Source organism: Hetaerina americana, unplaced genomic scaffold (assembly GCF_022747635.1).
Source record: "Hetaerina americana unplaced genomic scaffold, ioHetAmer1.1.p SCAF_3, whole genome shotgun sequence".
NCBI classification, from domain to species: domain Eukaryota; kingdom Metazoa; phylum Arthropoda; class Insecta; order Odonata; family Calopterygidae; genus Hetaerina; species Hetaerina americana.
In genome coordinates this window covers 12,639,271-12,662,435 of record NW_027286874.1, presented here as the reverse complement: position 1 = coordinate 12,662,435, position 23,165 = coordinate 12,639,271, and the positions used below count along the sequence as shown (strand labels likewise).

Sequence of the window (23,165 nt, the reverse complement as noted above, 5' to 3'; positions counted from 1 at the left end):
TGCTATTTGCAGACACAACACTGTTTACAACAATGTCTAAGTTTTTGGGAAGCTTCAAGAATGGTGGCTGAAGACAGGTCTGTGGAGAATGGTCCTGCCCCGTGGCAATGGGTCTGCGCACACAGCCAACCTTATCATGCAGATCTTTAGTCCACAGGGGTTAAACTAATGACTTACCCACCTTACCGTCCTGACCCCATGTGATTATTTCCGGTTCCCCAAAGTCAAAATCACATGGGTGGAATGGGGTTCTCCAGCCCTGAAGAAGCTGTTGAAGCCTACAAAAGTGAACTTTCAGCACTCAAGGAAAATGAGTGGAAACACTGTTTTGAGAAGTGGTATACAAGAAGGAAAAGTATAGAATGTCGTGGCGAGAATTTTGAGAAAATATAGTTATATCAAAATTATTCCAAGTTTCTTAGTTTTTGTGAATCTCAAAACTTTCGTAGCGACACTCATATATGCAATACATTGCACCACTTAATCAGGAATGCATGTGGATTAGACGAAGAGTAAAAAGTCTTCTGACACATCTTCCCACTCAGATGAACTCAATGGACATTAAAATGTGCACTCAAAAGCTGATACAATAACTTTAATTAAATTTTTAAAGCATAGGGTGCTAATTTCAACTGTTTTTTGCAATTATGTAGAAAATAAGACAATTCTGTAGAAAATGAGACCACTCAGATGGACATTAAAAACAATGGACATTAAAATGTGTACTCAAGAGCTGATACAATAACGTTAATTGCTTGTTAAAGCATAGGGTGCTAATTTCAACTGTTTTTTGCAATCCTGTAGAAAATGAGACCCCCTCAAATATATTTACTAATAGTTAGGCACAAAAATGCAGCTGCAAGTGCTGCTTGGGATAAAATAAGATTCTCTCATGGTGCTTCCAAAGTCATCACAACAGCTAAATGCTTTTTTCGAACAACCTGTATTACAGCCTATATCTTGACTTCCCTTCTTTGTAGTTCTTTTTAATTTTTAGAAACAGGTCTTAACAACTCATTTTTTACCCTTATGGTGCTCTAAAGTCATCTGCAGAACACCATCTAGACAGTAGTATTCTATCTCTTTTTTTGAGTTGCCTTCTCTAGCCTAGTATGAAATGGCACCATCGACAAAGCAAGCCCCAGCCATGAGTGGTAAGCAAGATATCTGGCCGGGTAACCATCGGCAAAATATTCACAGAGTGAACCAGGCTTAAGTAACCAATGGAAATTTCATGCATTCAAAACAGATCTGATAATTACCTATTCATATAAGCAATTCGAACGTAAGGCTCAAGTGAGCACTTGCAAAAAATTTGTTCTTGGAGAACATATTTAAGGCTATGCTGTACATTGGTAGAGTCAATTGGCGCATTAACTTTTTAAAAACCATTCCAATGCCATTTTGCCCTGTTGTAAAATGGGTATGTATTGTACCCAAGGTTGCCGACTTAATTGAGGGAAATTATGACACAATCATCAGCATGACAACAAATGTAATACCTGATAAAAATATAAACAAAATAATGTTCATCATTAACTACTGACAAATGAAGTGATTATTTCACTCTTTCCATGGATGATTATGATATTGCTACAAAACCAAATATATGATTGAAGATTTTTACAGCCCAATAAAAAATTAGCACATGATAAAATGAAAAGATTTTGGGACTAAGCAATTGGATCGGAGATATTACAAAATAAGAGAGAGTACATGTCCCAGGAAATAATTTAGGGAGTATGGGCAACTCTTAATGACCATTCTCTCTTATTTCGTCTGTATGATTAATTGTTGACTGTGATAGGATGACCCTTAAGGGCTTTGAGAATATTTTACAATTATGATTTGCTAATTAATGCAAATAGATGACCAAATCAAAAGTTTTAATGACACTTTTTTTAAATATAAAGCAAACAAATAACAACAAACAGCATACATGTATAACAAAAGAATTCACTTAACAACAAACTTAAATAATAATTCTCTTAAAACAAATTCAACTTACCCATAAAATACCTTTAAATTCTTTGATACAAAAATAACTGCAGTGTGGGCCTATAACATGCATGGTAAATATAACTTTTTTAAATTTTTGTGCTCATTTCGAGGATGTTCGCTAAGAACAAAGAAGAAAAGAAGTTGGTGAAATAAATCACACATTGAACTTTTTCACATTCAATAAATAATCAGTTATTAGTAACTTACAACAGTGCAAAATACATGTAACATTATCACAAAGAGAATCCGTGCCTGAAACTTCCCACATTCAAAAAGACACCTTATATTATCACAATGAGAACTGGTACCCTACACAGATGGATGTAGAACATAATTTTCTAAAATGACATGTACAAAAGATAAATTATTATTTCAGAGTAATTTATCAATGCCAAGTAGGAATGAATTCAAAGTTAGCAGAAAGCATCCATCGCCAACATGATACAACTAACTATTTAATAGTGAGCTATAACCACTGAAGGACATTAGAGCTTGTGACCTGTGCAGGTAAAATACCTAAGTCAGTATACACAATTCAACTCTACAAGAGTTTTATTCAGAATATTAAAACTTTATAATGACAAATGCAAGGCTTGTTAGCCACTAAAATATTGTATTGGCACAACCTTGAAATTCTAGGTACCCTGAACTTGAATAGATATATAAATAGATGTAAGGAGTATTTCTTATGGTAAGTAATGAACAAAGAAATTACTGAAAATATGGACATAATTTTCTCATAGGAGAGAAATAAATGCCATAAAATATACATCTACATAAATATTAAAATACAGTTGTAAAATTTCTATAAAAGAATTAGCAGACCAACAGTTTCAATCACAGAATTTCTAACTATTCTCAAGGCTTATTTCAAATCATGCGTAAAATGGGTGGTGATCATGGATTTTAAGATGGCAAGGTACATGATAAAAAGAAATCCTTGAAATAATAGAAAGAATTGTTTATGGAATGATGTTCAAATCCTCAGATAAAATATGATAAGTATTAAAATGTTTTGTCATTTCATTGTGAACCATATTTTTGATTCATAAATGTCAATGCAATAGAAATTTATCTTTTAGATATTTAAAAATATTAACACGCATTCATATCAATATTTAAACCACTAAACTGACACATGAATACCATTGTAAATATATGATCCCAAGACTAGGTAGTAAATGAATCACACATTGTATTAAACTGGGTTAAAGCAACCATCACAGAAGTAAAACCTATAACAATTAAAAACAACATACAATGTGTCAGAGTTTACACATATATAGATTTAACATTTTTGCTGCATGCACATGATACACATATGTGTTACATTTAATGCCTATATTTTTTCCTGAAAAGGGTAGCTATTATTATATTTATGTTTCCCTCACTATTACAATGAAAACCTTTACAAGAAAATTAATTTCTGTATTTAATGGGTCTGCATAACTGCTTGCCTGCATGACTACTTTCAAGAACATGAAATTTCTAGAAGAAGATGCTCAAATTTTCAAGTGTGCAAAAATGGGAGCAGTAAACAAAGACCAATAAAACTGTCACTTAAATATGTTGCCACAGTCCATGCATTAGTAGATATATTTTAAAATTAAAAAAATAATGGTTTATTACAGGGATGGCTTATAATACAGGCTGTAGACCTAAATGAAAAAAATTATTAAGATATTTTTATAGTGATTGGTTCCATATTACTCAATTGTACACTTCTTCTTGTATGGCAATTGGGACTTGAAACACTTCAGAAGAATAACTGAAACGTAATTGGTTTACAGGGTCATTTTCTCTTTGGCTTTGCCAGCACAAAAGCCAGCCATACAATTCTCTCAGATTATGATAACTCAAGCCCTAACTCAACTAAGATTTTTCGAACCAATGTTACTTAACATCATCCAACTCAAAAATGATTTTCATCGGGATTTAAGAAAATTATTACTATATTTAGAGTAACTGTGACATTGGTTAAATTATTGTCTAGTTATTGAGAATTCAGAGATAACTAATAGGGCATATTGAATTTCAAAATTTAGATTGAGAGAAGCATGAAAGAGTTTTCTTTTGAAAGGGTCCATAAATATGAAATAATTATACTCTTAAATTATTATAAAAATAGAAATTGGCAGAAATATGAGGGTCTCCTGCAGTTATACTAAATCAGCCAATTCTCAGTGCAACCAGAAAGAATTAGTCACTTCAATTTCAAAGAGTCCAATGATATGAACTATGTACCACAAAGATATCTATTTTGTTATTCACATTCAGAGGAATCTAAATGCTAATCATAATTGTATATGGTTGAGGTGGACAGCTTGAAGATCACTAGGTGGGCCCTCACAACAAATAATTGCTGCCAGTAACATTCTGCAGAGTGTAGACTTGGCACCCAACTTTGAAAGCTAGAAGTAAGAAACAGTGCTGAGATGTAGTTTCATGAATGTAACAAATTCACACTACTAGGTCAAAGTAATGGTAAATTGCCTACATGAGTTACAAACCATAGCTAAAATACCAAAGTAAAGTTGAAACAAGGTAGAAATTGGATAACAGATTAGGCAAACGCACAATAAAGAGTCACTCATCTGGAATCTTGATAGCCATCATCTAAAAATGATAATGATTTAATGCAAGCTATATTCATTAAGAAGAATCCTGTAATAATAAGCAGAGCAAAATATGGTTATCATATCTTGAGTAAGAGTAAATAAATGCAGCATTTTTCCAAAATGTACCAAATAAAAAATTAAAAAATGAACTTTCTTAGGACTAAAGTTGACTTAGTTGTCTTCTTCTATACAACTGGATATTTTGAAACCCCAGTGAAAAATATAGCATGCATCTTATCAGAAAAATAGTTCAAGTAGTTATTAAGAGCCAATGCAGATACGCCAAAATTAATAACCCATTGTTTTTAATAGAGTCTGGACCTAACAAAATGAGATTATTAAGAAGTAGTGACAGCATAGGTAATATCCTAAATTAGGCTGGAGGATATGATGCTATATTTCGCCCAAAAACACAAAATATTTATTACAACCACAGGCATCAACCCAAAGGTCATTTGATGAGTGAGACCAGTAGAACTTGACATCAATCTTAAGATTTTTTAGCTGAATGTTCCACCCAGAGATCCAACATACCACTACATAAGCTTGCTACCGAGCCAATAAAAACTAAACAAAGTGTTACCTACAGTGAAAATTTCTATTTTATGAAGAAATTTTCATAAAATTTCTCATGGGAAAAAATATGTGTCACACTATTCCACACCATTAGCTCATATTATGGTCAGAACAACATGGTTAATAATAATAGTTCATTGGCCCAAAGATATGCAATGTAATAATAGGATAAATTTAGAGTTCAAATAAAAAATACCATCTTCATATGCTAAGATGCCTCCAAACTTGAGTTTTTTTTTTTACTCTTTACAATCATATTTTATGATAATTTTTATTTTGAAGTACCAGATCAAATCACAGTTTTCAGCCTGACAGTCTATTCTACAGGTGAGGGTAGAGCACTCCTGATACTAACACACGAAGTTAATCACATACTAACTGAAGGGAGCTAATTCCATTGTCCAGTGGCAACGCTTGTTTCACAGAAATATGCAGTTGAAAGAAAGTCACAAAGACTATATTTGGGTGGTTATGTCTTGATTCATCACTGAGATTTGAACCTAATTTAACTGAACAGTATCTATTAAATTTCAACTGTTAACAGTTGAAATAATAGTTTTTTCACAAAGGAATGTCACTCTTTATCTGCATTATGTCATAGAACAAAAAAAGAACTCTATGAATATTTTTCTATTGCCCATGATTGATGATTAATCCCTTGATCTATTAACATCAAGGTATATTATGAGGGTAGTCCCAGAAGTACCCGGCCTGACCTAGAGATGGCGGTAGTTGTTTGGAAAATATCACTGCATTAGAAAGTACACAATCTATAGAGCATATGTTTCAAGTTTGAAGATGCCACGTTGTTTTGTATTTGTTTGGCAGCCATTAAAAGTGAACGTTGCCAGTGACTGTGAAAATGGAGAAAATTGGTCATCGTTATATGGTACAATACTTTCACTTGAAAGGCCTCAGCCCAACTAATATAAAAATCTGAACTGGATTCTACATTGGGTGAGTCTGCTCCTTTGTTTAACACAGTAAAATATTGGGTAGCAGAGTTTAAATGAGGCCATACAAGTTGTCAAGACGAGCATCGTATTGGTAGACCAAATGAGGTGATGACTCCAGAAATGGTGAAGAAAATCCACAAAGTGATACTGGATGATCATCCACTGAAAGTGGGTGAACTAGCAGACATAGTAGGCATTTCAAAAAGTGCAGTACATTGCATATTAACTGAAAATTTGGACATGAGAAAGCTGTGTGCAAGATAGGTGCCGCATTTGTTCACACTCGAGCAAAACCAGTGTCGTGAAGATGTTTCAATTGAGTGTTTAGCAAAGTTTCACGACAACGAAGCAGAATTTTTGTGCCGTTTCATAACCATGGATGAAACATGGGTCCATTACTTCAACCCTGAGACAAAAGAACAATCAAAACAATAAATTCAAAAGGGAGAACCACCTTCAAAGAAGGCAAAGACCATTTTGTTTACAGGCAAGGTCATGGCGTTGGTTTTTTGGGATGTGCGTGGGATAATTTTCATTGACTATCTTGAAAAAGGAAAACCTATGAACAGCAAGTATTATGCGAACTTATTGCAATGTTTGAGCAAAGATATCAAGCAAAAGCAGCCGCATTTGGCTAAGAAGAAAGTGTTGCTTCATCAAGGCAGTGCACCAGCTCACAAATCCATTATAGCAGTGGCCAAAATTCACGAATTAAAGTTTGAATTGCTAACTCATGCACCCTTTTCACTAGATTAAGCCCCCTTGGATTATATCTGTTTGCACACTTGAAAAAATGGCTCGGTGGTCAAAGATTTTCTCACAGTGAAGAAGTGATGTCGGCAGTTAATGGCTATTTTGTGGAGCAAGACAGTTCTTATTATAAAAAGGGAATCGAACTTCGCTGAGAAAAGTGAACAGAGCTGAAAAGAGATTATATTGAAAAATAAATACATTTTTTTCCAAATTTATTTTTGTTTTCTTTGTTGGGCTGGGTACTTCTGGGATTACCGTCAGAATAAGGTTTCAGTAAAATTATAACAAATTGACTTTTTATTAATAGAAATTTTTCCATGACTATGGATTATTTCATTGCCACGTATGAACTGTTGTTTTAATAATGAAAATGTATAGTCAACTTCTTCTTGCCCAATGAAGACAAGGGATTTCTTTCATACCTTAAGTAGAACGCTGTTCTTGCAGGATATTCTATGAGGGCAAGGGATTTTTAACCCTTCTTTATGATTTCCTCAACTCCTCTCACTCCACCCTCACCTTACTTGCTAATGGAGCATATTCATCTATCAGTCAAGATTATTTCTCCAGGAAGCAGGCTGTTTACTTTACACTTACTGAACCTGTTTTAAGTTTTTTCATATTAGACATTCTAATTATTCCTCTTTCCATCACTTAAGCAATTTACTTTTACATCCTTGTACGTTGAATTTGTTTCATATGACAAACATGTGACAGAATTAAAGAAATACTTTCAAATTGTAATTGAACTGCTTCATCATACTATTGCATTACTGAAAACAATTTTACATTGACATGGTTTTCCTAGGTTCGCAGAGCCACAGGTAATAGTTAATGTGTGGTCTCCACTGTTGATAGCTCTGTGCTGATCATTAAGATTGAATAACACAATCATAATTTTTAAGCTACAATTGGAATAGAAATATCTGCAGTTTGAATTGGAAAATATTTTCAATTATTTTTTATGTACTGTAGCTCATGGTAGTAATTCATCAGCCTCAGATGATTATTTACAATGTATAATAAATAATTACTATTCTCCTTTTAAAAGATTTTCACAGAAATCAACTCAAATGTTGGTTTGATATGTGAAGTTAGCATGTAAAATTCACACAGTAGCGATTAGGGCCACTCCTTTCCCCATGGTTTCCCAAGAAGATTTGGAAAACAAAAAAATCACACAGCGTGAATGAAATTGAGGGTGCATAGAGGCATCCCCAGGAATTAGACCCTGAACCTCAAGTCAATAGCCCAGCACTCTACCCACTGGACTGCCATCCCCTTTTTAAAAGTAGTACATTAATAATGATTAGCCAGCCATTAGAATTGTGTATGCTCAATGATGAGCTGATTATAATTTATCATGCAAAAGTTTGATTTTGATACATTTTTAACTTCGTGTCGGATGCATATGAGGTAAAGTTTTATTGATTAGACTCCAATATAGATTTAGCGGCAGGCATTGCAAGTTGAAACATCTTTAGCTCGCCTACAGTGCTGATGGAGATGGCACGTGAAATGCATTGAAATTTTGCTTTAGCCTGTACAAATCATCCATCAGTGCCTACAAAATGCAACAGAAAGCCTGCCATTGTGAGAAAAGATCATCAAATAATGTTAAGAGCACTACCAGAAACATTGAAAGATTCATTGCCTGCCACATGCTGGTAATAGAATACCAGAACATGAGAAATTTTTTTTGATGGTGGATTTTGCGAGTCCTACCACAAAATTGTGATTATTCCATGAAAATCAATGCGTTCCTCATCCTCCCTATAATCTAATTCAATTCCTCCATGCAATGTTTTCCTCTTCAGCAATGTGAATGGCTGTTCTGACATAATACTTGACTCAAATCAATGAAACTGGTACCATCCATATAAGAGAAGCTAATAATATTACATCCAATCAAATTTTTGTGCAATAAATATGTGAATAAAACATCATGATCATTCCATTGAACAGTCCTTATACATTGAAGGTATAAAAATTAAGATGTATCAGTTATTACAAAGAAATTATTGCATGATAAAATCAAGTTTCCTGTAAGCATTCACCAGGTTTTAATTTGAAGAATGATCTGGTACTTTCCCGGCGAATAATGTTTCATGAATCATACCTGAGTAACGACATGCCCTGAAGACGATGGACGACTCGGCCATCGAAACGTCGGCAAACCTACGAACGTGGAACCGGTGGGAGACCCGAATAATCTTGGAAAAGGTTTTAATTTAGTCAAATGCCATGGGTGCTGAGTGAGAGCAGATGGGATGACCTTCATGATAGCTAAAACAGTCAAGTCATCCAAACCTCTCTGCAGAGCGAGTGATTAGTGTCTTCCAGTTTGAATTCCCACATTCAAATCTTCCTCCAGCTCAATTAACACTTCACAGAATATCTTCTGAGACATTAAAAAAAAAATGAGGAGGGTACACTAAGGGAAATCTACAATGACTGATATTTTTTATTTTTTGCCATTGATTTTTATTTATTTTTCGGGAATTAAATCATGATCTTTTAAGAAGAGCAGGACAGAAATTCATGTTTAATTTTTCACTTCAGTTTGGCTGTGGGGGTTTTGGTACTGCAATATGAGGTCTGTTCAAAAAGTATCGCGAATTTTGAATTTCCGCAGGTTACATGAATTTGATTTTCGATTTTTTGTGGCATTATGTTGGTACTTATGTCTCTCACTTATGCTGAAAAGTTTGGTTATTTTGCTTGGATGTGTTTTGGCTTGTCTTCGATTTTTGCCTGTTCCAAAAAATGGATCAAAGGACCTGTATCAAATTTTCTGTGAAAAACGAAATTAAGTGAAGTGGACGCATTCCGAATGTTGACTGTGGCATGTGGAGAAGCTACCTTGGACCGAAGCAACATTTATCGGTGGCACAAAGTGTTCTCAGAGGGCCAAGAAGATGTGAACGACAAAGAGTGTGCCAGATGCCCGAGCATGTCAACAACAGACAAAAACATTAATGAAGTGAAGAAAATAGTATTGGCCAATCGTCAAATCACCGTTAGAGAAGTTGCTGAGGACCTAAACATATCGATTGGCTCGTGCCATTTGATATTTACCAATGATTAGGGAATGACATGGGTCTCCGCAAAATTTGTACCAAAATTGCTCAATTTCGACCGAAACCAGCAATGCATTAACATTGCTAATGAGGAGTTGGACTCGGTCCGCAACGACCCAAATTTGCTCCAGAGGGTCATAACTGGTGACGAGTCATGGGTTTATGGTTATGACATGGAAACTAAAGCTCAATCATCCTAATGGAACCTGCAGCACGAGGCAAGACCGATAAAACCACGCCAAGTTAAGTGGAATGTAAAAGTTTTGCTTATAGTTTTCTTCGATTGCAGGGGCATGGTGCATCATGAGTTCTTGCCACAGGGAAGAACGCTAAATAAGGAATATTACCTGCAAGTTATGCACAATTTGCATGAAGCAATCTGCCACAAATGCCCGGATTTGTGGAAGAACAAAAATTGGCTTTTGCTCCATGACAACGCCCCTGCTCACACATCGTTACTTGTGCGTGGATTTTCAGTCATAACCATTGACGAAATAAAGACTGTATCAAAGGAGGAGCTGGACAAGATCACAAAAAATTATTTTTTGAAGTGCTTCGAGGATTGGAAAAACCGTTGGCACAAGTGTATAATATCTAATGGGGATTACTTTGAAGGGGCAAAAATAGATATTCATGAATAAATAAATAATTTTTGAAAAAACACAGAAGTCGTGATGCTTTTTGAACAGACCTCATATATGAGAGTGATAATTTGTGATTGACAGCAGTACTTCACGTAAGAGTGTATTTGTAGTGTTCCCCTCTATTTTTCTAAATTTTATTTGGGATTGACTGTAAAAGCTCATGGAATAGTATAATCGTGTATTTTTGTGCATTGCTTTAAATTCTATTTTCTGTATATTTTTATGACATGTTCTATGTCACATCCCTTACAGCAAAAAAAAAATTTTTTTAATAAACAAAAACATGAATCCATGGCTGGATAATTTCAATAGTTGTCCAAGCTAAATCTACGAGGGTCATCCGGAAAGTAGTACCCGTTCGTGCCGCATGAAGTGCTGACAACGCGAGTAGCCGCTGGACGAGGTCAGATAGCTTCAGTGGCTTGTCTGCCTTCTCTGAGCCAAGTTGCGTGACGCTAGCATTGCCTGTGTTGTTTCTGTGATTGTTTACAATGTTTAAAAAAATTGAGAACGCCGCCAGTTGTGAAGTGAGGGCAGTGATTAAATTCCTCAATGCAAGAAACGTTCGCCCATGTGATATTCATCGCCAATTAAAGGAGGTGTATGGAGACAATGTAATGGACGAGTCGTCTGTTCGGCAGTGGTGTCGCAACTTCAACATGGGGAGGGGGAACACACACGACGATGAGCGTTCGGAGAGACCGTCTGTCATTACAGACCAACTGGTGAGCTCAGTTGACGAATTCGTGAGGAACGATCGGCGCGTCACAATTGATGACATCTGTGAGCATTTTCCCAATGTTTCTCGAACAATTGTTCATGAAATTGTTAAACACCATCTGCATTATGCAAAAATTTGTGCAAGATGGGTCCCTCGCGTATCTCAATGAGCTGGCGGCGAAGGACTATGCAGCAGGAATACAGAAACTTGTCACACGTTATGACAAATGCCTTAATTTGCTTGGAGATTATGTTGAGAAGTAGTTTAAAGTATCCTCTTCCAAATAAAATTTTTTATGTTTGTTAATATTTACTTTTGTGTCTTTATTTCACGAACGGGTACTACTTTCCGGATGACCCTCGTACTTCTCACTTGACTTTTAGCTACAGACAAGTTAGATTTGTAAAAATGATCGCTATAACCGTTTATCCTACTGTTTTTTGAGGAGAACATTTGAACTTGGTGGTTTGAGAATGCTCTCAGTGGGCTCAATCTTGGAGTCATCATTGAGAATGCTCAAAGTCTAATGAAGAGGGATAACACTTAAAGAACTGAGGATGAAATTTGTTTTCATATTTTATCTTAATATGCATTCTTTATTCTACTTGAATAATATGTTGAAATTACATCACAAGAAAAACTAAAAATTATCATTTTCATATGAAATTCCAATACTGGGAAAGTAATAAGAGTAAAAAGATGATGGAAAAAGTAAGAAAATCATTGGGTTTAATATGTGCAGTTATGTACATTGTACATAATCAAAAATATCGAATGCCCAATACAGATTACACTTTTAAAGAGAAATCAAACTTCCTCACCAACCAATTGAATTATAAATATCTACCACATGTATTTTACAATATGCTATGCATTGTGAGCCAGAAACTTCCTCTGATTTTAAAATTTGTGACCATAAATGTGACGAGAACTAGTTGTTTAAGAAGGACTGCAAAAAATCAAACTTTGTCAAAATTAGTTATTTTCTGTTAGAACAGTTTACATAACTTAAAAGTTTTCTGGACCAAAATGGCTGTAGTAGTTGGAATATAAGCAGATTTGCGTCAGACAAATGTTTTCACAAGAGGATGGGATATTTAAGTAAAGATATTAAGAAAAGGCTGGTGAAAACTTCGTTATGGAGCATGGTTTTGCAGGCCTCAGTCAGACACTTGGTGATTGAAGCAAGATGATATGTGTAGATTGGAGGATTTTGTGATGTGGGTGTGAAGAAGGATGAAAAAGGTGAAATGGATACAGGTTATTCAAAGAAAGAAGTATCACAAATGGCGATTTAGGTGAGAGTGTTTGCTGAGATGAATCCAAAGGAAGGAAGGAAAGATGGATTTTGAATGGTGATGGAATGCTGAAGACTTTGATGGAGTGGAGGACGTAAGGCAAGGGAGGTAGGATTGGAAAAGGATAGGGAAATTGGTCAGAATGAAGGGAGATAGAATGAATGGAACTGAAGAGCAGAACAGTTTATGGTAATGTAGGGTGCCAGGTTTTGTCTTGTTAGACGAGGCTAAGAAATGTAGGAGTCTTAAGTTTATGTCCATCCAAAAGCTACCTTAAATAGTAGATTACTCACTAATAATTTCTACATCACATATAACTTCTTCTACAATAGGGTATTTTGAAGTATAAAAGACTTTGACAATGATTTTGCAATCATCAGCTATTTTAAATTATTTACCCCATTACTGATATCCTTTTTGAAGAAAATTTTGTTAGCTAAAACAAATGTTTGAATAAATATATTTACTTCCACTACAACTCATCATTTCTGTCAACTCTTGCCTATTTACAGAGTTTTTATTCTTCATTTTGATGAACAACAGAGTGCATATTCATTTGGTGAATGATACTTGAGTTTATGTAGCATTGATCAAGAAGGAAATAGCTTTCCAACTACATACTACCTTGATCAAAAAGTTCCCGGAATAACCACCGTGTGGCGCTCCCATCGTTCCGATTTGAGTTCTGTTTTTTTTGTTAAATTGGTACATCTGTTGTTGATATTCCCTTTAAATCTTTGTGTCATAACTTGACATTTGCAAAAGTTACGTAGCCAAGAGTACATCTATCTCTGTGTGTGTTGGCGATTTTTTACAATTTCAGAAATGGATTTAAATTTGCAACAACGAGCTTGTATTAAATTTTGCGTAAAAAACGGATTTAGTGGCGCACGGACGTTGGAAATGTTGGAAAAGTGTTTCGGCAACGATTCTCTAAAAAAAACGGTCGTTTACCAGTGGCACGAGCGGTTCAGAAGTGGTCGTGAGTCAATCGAAGATGATGAACGCAGTGGCAGACCATCGACATCGAAAGTCGGTGAAAAAATTGATAAAGTAAAAGAAATGTTGGTCAATAACCGCAAATTAACCATCAGAGAAATAGCGGAGGACTTGAACATTGCCTATGGATCCGCCCAAGACATTGTGGTTAATGATTTGGGTTTCCGTCGTGTAGCAGCGAAGTTGGTGCCAAAAGACCTCAATTTCATGCAAAAAAGAGACCGTGTTGACGTCGCAAAAGACATGATTTGCGAGGCTGAATCCGATCCCACATTCATCAAAAGGATCATTACTGGAGACGAGACGTGGGTTTATGAGTACGACACGCAATCCAGACATCAGGCAAGTGAATGGCGTTCACCAAATGAGCCGAGACCAAAAAAAACACGTCGTTTTCAGTCAAAAAAGAAGGCAATGCTGACGGTTTTCATGGATTACAACGGTGTAGTGCATCATGAATTTTTGCCAGAAGGCCAGACAGTAAACAAAGAGTATTATTTGGGCGTTATGAGACGTTTGCGTGAAGCAATTCGCCGAAAGAGACCAGAAATGTGGGCAGAAAACTCGTGGATTTTGCACCATGATAACGCACCGTCGCACAGTGCTATCATTATTCGTAATTTTTTGACGAAAAATGCAACAAATACCATCCAACAGCCACCGAATTCACCTGATTTGGCTCCCTGTGACTTCTTTCTGTTCAATCGAGTTAAAAAACCATTACGGGGAACGCGTTTTAGCAGCCGAGAGGAAGTAATGGAAAAATCGCAGGAAGCACTGATGGACATACCGAAAACCGAATATAAAAAATGTTTCGAGGATTGGATCAAGCGCTGGCATAAGTGTGTTGCAGTCGATGGGGATTACTTTGAAGGGGACAATATAGATTTAGATGAATAAACTTGTATTTTTAATTTTCTGAATAAATTCCGGGAAATTTTTGATCAAGGTAGTATATCTTCTGAGCTGACTAATGTTCCTACCTCAGTAAATATTCACAAGCCAGAAAATAAAAATGTTTCTTTTAATCACATAGCCAAATGCCATTATTTCTACAGCCTTCATTAAAATCAGAAAGCACTAAAACATTCAATATAAGCAGTATATGATATGCTGAAGAGTCAAAGCATTAGAACTAAAAATTTTAAAAATAGCATTAACAGATAAAAAGGTTAGATGCCATGACATGAAAAGGTTAAAGAGCTTACACATTTTCTCGTCAATTTCTGATGGAGCCTTATGAACCATGTTCATGCCGATCCCGGGAGATTATGGTAGGCACCAGGAATAATGTTGCTCCTAATGAAAGTGTTAAGAGCATAGAGGGAGAAAGAAGATCACTTAGCGTAGTCAGAGATGTCAAAACTTCGCCTGCTTGGACACAGACTAGATTATATGGCAGAAGTCCTGTGAGGAAAAAGGAAGCACAAATTTTATTACAAAAACATGAATCAAACTAATTTTACTCTAAAATTTATCAATCAACCCCTGCACTTAGAATTACTGAGAATTGACCAAGAAAGGATTAATGGTGAGCCTATTTCCTCTCTTCCATTCACTTATTTTCACACTCAAGTTTTCTTCTCAAACCCTGGTTATCGCGTTAACCTCTTGGGTACCAGGGTGTATGCAGTATTAACCCTCTGTCACAAAAACCAAAGACCAGGATGTATGTTGCGAAAATTGCTCTTCAATATATTTGTTATGACTTCCAAGTAGTTTTTTAGGGTTGATAAGGTTGTAGTATGCAGTAGTAGTTGTTGAGGAAGGTGACCGACAACAAAGGTAGCTTGTGCCATTAGTAATATGAGGGTAATTTGGTAGAGGTAGTATAGGGCGTGGCAACATAACTTCCTTATTTATAAAGCAAAATCTCTTTAAAAAAGGAAGTTATGTTGCCGCACCCTGTACTTCCAGGAAAAGGGAAAAGTGAGCCCAGTAGATGACTAGCAATGCATTTTGGTTGAGAGATGTGGCTGTGAGTGTGGGGGTTTGAGGGAATTTGAGGGTGAAAATAAATGTTTTCCTCCTCGATTTTGAGAGAGTATTATTATATTGCTGTATGTTATCTGCTCTCCACTCTAGCAAGTATTTTCCCAATTTCAATACATTGTGTAGTATTCGAGTTGAACTTTATTTTGTAAATTTTATATTTAATGTAAGTTATTAATATTTCTTTGTATTATGTAATTTATTCTGTTTCATCTTTTTATTTTATATTTTAAGACCATATTTTTACAAGTGAATAGGAGAATGTTGGTTGGTGCATGGGTTGGTGGGAGGAGGGCTGAGGGGCATATGACCAATGGGAGTGTGGCTGGGGGAGGTGGCGTGAATGAAAAAGTGCTTTTACCCCTTTGGTTCCTTCAGTCTTTGGCTATTACCACTGCCGCTACCCCAGCCAAACCCCCATTGCTGATCCTTCCTCCCCCTCCAACCCATGCAATCTAATCCCAAGTTCGTTGTGAAGGCTTCGGTGGAAAAGAAAACAGAAAAGAAAATGGATCCACGCGGAAGAAATCCCAGGAGATTTGAATCTTCATAATCTACCCATAACTACAAAATATAAATTCTATGAGGCATGTGTCTGAAAACTGTTTAAATTTCACTCTTTTTTTTCATTAAGAAAAGCAGTAAATATAATCAACCGCCTGCTAATAGTACCAGAGTGATCCATTGCTTTAATTCATTTTTGAATTCATGTATCCTAAGACCGGATATGATAGAGAGGATAACTACAGTTTTATATTTGGAAGTGAATTTAAATAAATATTGCAATTCTGAGTTCAGGGAAATATCACACGATGGGCAAGAGAACAAAACTAATGGAGAGTGAACTTACGACAGCACCCCTTTATCCAACATGAGGCAGACAATCAAAACTTTACAATATGCAGCTAGATGTTGATATGCTAGAAATGATTAGTAGAGAAAGTTCTACGAAATGTTTGTTTGAAAAGAAATTGTGAGTTCTTGTGAATGGATGAATGAATGGATGTGAATGGTAGTCCAATATTTGCAATAAACAAAAACACTATTCTCTAAAAGTGTATGGAGTGTTATGACATTGAGGTACCTTATATTTGTGAATTTCTTGCTTTGATTTTTGTAGCGAGTCAAGTGTATCAAATAAGTGACCACTGGTCAGCTAGTAATATTTGAAGTGGCCACAAGTGTTTCATTGGTAAAATAATATGCTATAATTAGTTCCAAAGCATCCTAGAGTTCCTGAGTATTTCTAGACCGCAATTTGTGATAAAGTGACACTATGACACTCATTTTGCACAATTCGAGTACAGTCAAATCTTGTTACTATGCCACCTGTAGGGACCGAGTAAGAGTGGCATAGTAGCGAGAGTGGCATAGTAACGTGGGTTTGTAAAAACGGCTTTATTTTCTCAAGTTACCCATCAATCCAAAGCTCTTAAGAATCGTCAGCTGGCGCATCTTCTTTTGGTGGATCTCGTGCATCTCTTTGTTTGGCCAATCGCACGCTTGCATCACTCTGGGCTTCCTGCTTCTCTGTTGCATGAACTTCCAGACGGTGCTCCAAGCTCACTGGGCTTCCTCGACAGTTATCTAGTCATCTTCGCTTTCCACCAGCTCCACACTGCAAAGCATCTCCTCCGCAATCTCCTCCAGCGTGAAAGACCCACCAGTCGCGAGGCGCTCATGGGCTTCGAGAAAGTCAGACAGCTCAATCTCCCGGTTCTCATCTATCTTTCCCTAGGCAGGCAGAGCCTCTTAGATCTCGAGCAGCTTCGCATCTTGTGCCTCAGTTTGGATCTCTTTGATGAACATGGCCTTTGCAAAAAAATTCCCGATCGTCCACTTGCCGACCTGCTCCCAAGCAGGCCGGGCAACTAGTAGAGCGTCGAGCAACGTGAATTTGAGCTCTTTTCCCTCATCCATGGCCTCTAGCCGGTGGCATAGCAGGAGCTTCTTGTAGTGGCAATTGAGGTTCTCTATGATTCCTTGATCCATTGGTTACGATTTGGCTATCAGGTTAGGTGGGAAGAAGACCAGTTGGATGTTGTTCAGCTGGAGCTCGGGAGGGTGGCCAGAGAAGTTATCGAGACAGACCAGCACTCTGCACTCCTGCTGGTCAAGCCGTCTGTCCCAAGCACGCAATATCTCCTTGAAAAGTTCTGCCGCCATCCATGCCTTCGCCTTGTCCAGGTTGAAGGCATCGTCTGCGGAGACCTGCCTGAGTAGGGGCCGGAGAACCTGTTATTGCCACTCAAGAAGGGATTGCAAATCCAAAGATCCAGCTTAGCCCTGCACTGTCTAGAACGTGATGCCCTGGTGCTTCTTGAAATTGTCCAACCAACCGTCACTCACCATGAAGTCCAGGATGAGCATCAGCTCGGTCAGTTTCATCACCTTCTCCATGATCAGATTGCCGCTGACAGGCAAATTCTGTCCGTTTGCTTGCTTCAGCTACATGAGCACCCCTTCATCAAACTTCAGGTCGTGAGCCTGCATCAAGTTCATGCGCTTCGATGGAACTCCAGCTTTGATTGCAGCCTCGATTGCGCCCTTCTTGCTGAGAATTTCCTTCACGGTGGTTCTCTTAACTTCGACGCCCCATTTCTTGCTAATCTCCCTGGCCAACTTGGACTGATTTGGCTCCTTCTTCGCGACATCAATGATCTCCCTTCTCTCCTTCAGCGGAAAGTCAGTTTGCTTGCGTTTCTGAGCGGATATTATGGACTGAATTTAAAAAAATTATGTCACTGTTGTACATATTGAGTTATGCTGTGTGCAGCTGGGCTATAGTTTGCCGCTTCACCTTATGGATGTGAGTGCAATGATCGAGCACTGCGCAGAAATAAAGACTTTTTCACGATTCATGCCTGTTAAAAGTCACACAGAAGTAGCATAGTAGCAAAAGTTGGAGGTGGCATAGTAAATTTATTTTGTATTGAATTTTGTCGGGACCGAGCAAAAGTGGCATAATAGCAAGAGTGGCCTAGTAGCGAGGTGGCATAGTAACGAGTTTTGACTGTATATGGCACTGTTAAATGAGTTTTGGCCATTTGCAGTGGATCTAGAGGAGAGGATATTACCATCGAGAAATATTTGATACTGCTCAAGGATTGCTTTTAATTTTGGCATTATAGCACAGATACTGAGTGGGGCAAACTATTTGGTTCTATTCCTGTGACCCAAAAAGTCAAGGATAGACTGGGAACTTTTCTTCATGTAAAGGGAAATATATTTATGAAACCCTATTAGTACCCAAATGTGCTGTGTTTCCTGTCTCTGAAGAAATTTTGGTTTATTTAAGTCAGCCTTTGCTCAATGAAGGAAGGTACATAGGAAATGGATGTTAGGTAGTAGGTAAATGTGAATATACAAATGCAATATGATAGGAATGGGTGTGGTTCATTGATCGCATTTATGTAATCAGGGCAGAAAAGTTTTCTTGTCTTTGCAAAGCTTATTGCCTGTTACTTTTTATGGGAGGAAGCATCATGAGGGATGGTAGTGATAGTAGGGAAGTGGGGTAGAGGAGAACTGGGAGAGAATGGGTTAGGTAGAAGGTGTGTCAAAGGATATTGAGAAACAATTGTTTTTTTTTCATTTTGATCCCTTTCATTGAATTACTATGTGCATACCAAAGCTTATTAGCCAAGAGTTTAGAGAATGACCTCAACTGTTAGAATCCTTCAAATTAATTATTGTGGCTACTGATTTTAACCAATTATCTGTGGAAAAAGTGATTTTGATTATTTACATGAACCCAAATTAGAAAGTTCAAGTACTTGTTTTATCACCATATAACAGAATTTTACTAGGTGACAGGTCTGGAGTGTAAGCAGAATTTTCCTGAATAGCAACTGAATTCAACATAACAGTCTCAGGTTTAGCTTTGTGGAATTCCTTCATGATAAGGGTAAAAAAAAGAAACTGCACGTCATCACCTGACCTAACCTTGGTTGTGAAATATTAAATCTTTATGTGGAATTGCAAAGTGTCTTTCTTTACCCTCAGCAACTGAATTGCCCATGGTCTACATTAGCAACAAGAGGTAATTGGGGCCAATTCTGTACCTGAAAAGTTTTGACAAAGAGCTGACATGTTTAGCATTTGATTCACATTGATGATGCCTGGTAAAGTGGAATAAAATGTAAGCATCAAGCGCTGCTAGAAATGGAATGCTCATTCATAACTTACAAATGAAGGAGAAGATTTACGAGGAGCAACCTTTATAGCTGCATATGGACCATAAAAATACTTATGAGTGATTCACTGACTCAAAATTAGTGATTAATATTCTGACGGGTCTTCATTTGTAACCAATGAATTACGTCTTCCTTGGTAGCTTAATGATCATAACATTGGTCTGACAAGTTGAAAGTCTGTGGTTCGAGTCCTGGTTAAGGAAACTTTTCTACGTTCTTCCTTTATTTCTATTTTCCCTTGAAAATGATGTCTCTTATGTATGACAACAGGAACTGGACAAGGAGTTAGCTGCCAACAAGAGCAGAAGAGAAACAACAGGTCACCTAGGATTGTTGGTTCAAGAGTTTTTGGAAAAAGGTATGCTTGAGGGGTGCTAGGGTTATATAGGGAAAAATTTTAGGTACATTTGTTGGAGAGACTTTCATGGGGACCTCTGCTTTGAAGTAAGGATATCATTTCTACAGACTCCATCATACACAAAGAAATTCTCAAACACAAACACACCCTAAAACGTATCACATTAGTAAACATCATTATCTCTTGCTTGCACAACCTACTTCCCTCAAATGCAGAAACTAAAGTTTATCTTTAGAGATATTTTCCGCATCAATTCTTACAGTAAAACTGCCACCAACTTCCTGTCTAAATACCCCTCTGTAAAATTTAAATGTCCCGTGAATCTTTTGAATATTCTCAAAACCATCAGGCCCTTTCGAAATCCACTCGTTCCAATAATCCTCCTGATTCCAAGCAACTGCACCAGGTGCAAAATATGCTGAATAATTATGAATTCTCTTCCCCAAGAGCACCTTTACAAATATCCCTTGGTGCATCCTACACCACCACCCATGGTGTCATGTCTCTTACAAAGCCAACTCTGCCTGGCTTTTTATATCAGCCAATGCGCAACACCCCACAATGTAAGGATTAATGACCACCAGCCTTTCCAGAGTAATAACTCCTCACAATTCCTCAATATACAGCCACCCATAACGAATGCTTTAGTAATTGCTATAATGTAACAATGATTTTTCTTCCTCCTGTATATAGCCACATCAATCCAATAAAACTGGCTTGTGTTTGGCTTTGGACATCCTTCCAATCAGGATTAAAACTCTCTCATCAACTAAACTTATTATCCCTTAATAACTGTTCATTGAATATGCATGCCGCTCACTATATCCTTGCTCCTCTCCTCAATGTCCCCACTGTCTCCTTCCCAACTCTTTCCATCAGTACCTCCTCTCAAATTGATGAAGGTGGTTGGGACTACTGGAATATATAACAAATGAGTACTTTTTCTTTTGTGGGACTTCATTTTTTGTGTAAATGTTTTTCAGTGTGCTTGCCAAGAAAATGTTTTAAAATACCACGTTTGCAAAGTTCCTTTAACAGGTAATATATTTTTGAATAAAGAGTAAGATTTGATGAAAAATATGACCTCCAACACTTAACAAGATCAGATAGACATTTCCTTAAATCTATAAATTACAACATGATTACTGAGTGATCGCCATGAAAAAAATACATGCAAAAATAAAATAGAGATAAAATACAGATAAAATGAGAAGAGCTTCAATTTTATTGCTTAATCAATGTCACAAGAATGTATACTTGCCAACTAAGACCGTGAGGAAGAATAAATGAAGGGGAACTCCGGCGATAGGTGATGCCACATTTATAAACCAATTCGGAGTCACAGGAAAAATTCGAAGAAACAGAAGAAAATACAGCAGACGGTGAGAATTTGACTGCACCTGTAAAAAGCAGCATGAGTATGGAAATAACGCCCAGGCCTTTCCTAAAATAATACGAAAAAAAATTTAACTAACCTTTCTTTGCAATGAAAGAATCTGATTTGGAAAATACTTTTCAAGTATTTCCTTTCCAAAATTCTTCGAAATAAGGAAACATACAGAAGCTCCAATAGCGGTTAGTATGCAGACAATAGGTAGGGCAAGCATGCTTCCAAACAATGCTCCCGCCAGCAAATTCTGAGAACATTTAATAATTAACATCAAATATAGAAATGATTGAAGAGGATCACTTAAGAATACTAATCACACTCGTACACAAGAGCATTGCGATATCTTTGCATGCAAAAACAGGAAAAATCGTTCATACGTATTTTAATCGACAAACAATAGGAATGGGCAATTACCAGCAACGCTGAACCTGGAATCATAAATGACTGCTTGTACAGATAGGCACTGCAAAACAGTAACAACACATAGACATAGTTTTTCTCATAGTACGTTTTGAGTGTTTCCGCAATCTCCTTCAATTCAGCCAGGCTATTTGGAAACTGAAGAACCACCTACGAATGTAAATTTAAGTACAATTTTGTTTTTTTTTCATGAAAATACTCCTAATTATTATAGGTCTGCATACCTCTTTCTCCTTTTCAATGGAAGGGGCAAGCGTAGTCAATAAATATAGCCAGCCACTGGCTAGACCAATTATCAATACAAGTATCACAACATTAGCCATTCGTAAAATTAAAGTTATGCACTATATTAATTACTAAGTCTTCGCGAGGAAAATAGCAGTAATTTACAACAAATTCCCCTCGACCTCCCAAGAGGTTAACTCATTTACAGGCAATAACTTAAATAACTGATCCCTGGTCATGTTTACTTAATTTACTGTATTCATAATATTTATCAAAAATTTGCTGACTTGTGACCCGCGTACATGAAAACGACTGTCATTTGTTGTACTTCTGCTATGAACCAATCACAAGAAAACTGAAGAAAATATCATCCCTTCCAAATCTAAGAGGCTAAGTAAAAATGCGAAGTAGTGAGTGATGCAATTTATTTACGAAGGTTCATAATTATTTCTCTACATCTCCTTAATATTTTACTATATTGCCCATACCAAATACCATCCATTCAATCATGGCCAATTTAATAGGAGTAGAAGTTAGAAGACGAGAGATATTCGGATACTTACCATTAAAGGAAGGATAATTCTGATTGTTTTAGGGTGATAACATAATGGCTTATTGATCATACAATTTACTTATTTATCAATTCAAAAGCTTATTTTGTGGTTACTCTGTTCGGCGTCAAACAGGCGGGTATGAACACCCAGTATTAACATTACATCCATCGTTTTGAATGATTAGTAGTAATCTCACAACGCTAGCAATTAGTTTGTCTCTCATCACTGAATGTAACAATGTTCATCACACGTGGCTTATAGTTTCAATCAGCCCCTTCTAGAGTAGTCGAGCCGTATGCTGTTTTGCAATTATCGAAAGCTCTGCTGGCTCTAAATCTCGTCCTTGATTGACATTGTGTCATATTGATAATACAACGATGGAAT

General features: G+C 36.7%; 1 protein-coding gene across 1 annotated transcript; it reads right to left on the bottom strand.

Annotated features, from left to right (window-relative positions):
* Window positions 1-3,566: 3,566 nt before the first annotated feature.
* LOC139690896 (transmembrane protein 41A-like) lies at window positions 3,567-22,509 on the bottom strand. Its single transcript, XM_071588513.1, has 6 exons — window positions 22,227-22,509; window positions 21,997-22,152; window positions 21,668-21,829; window positions 21,454-21,592; window positions 14,855-15,053; window positions 3,567-4,412 (listed from the first exon to the last, which is right to left on the bottom strand). Exons 1-5 carry the CDS (start codon window positions 22,323-22,325, stop codon window positions 14,884-14,886), a joined length of 726 nt encoding a protein of 241 aa, XP_071444614.1. The 5' UTR covers window positions 22,326-22,509; the 3' UTR covers window positions 3,567-4,412; window positions 14,855-14,883.
* Between the last annotated feature and the right edge of the window lie 656 nt (window positions 22,510-23,165).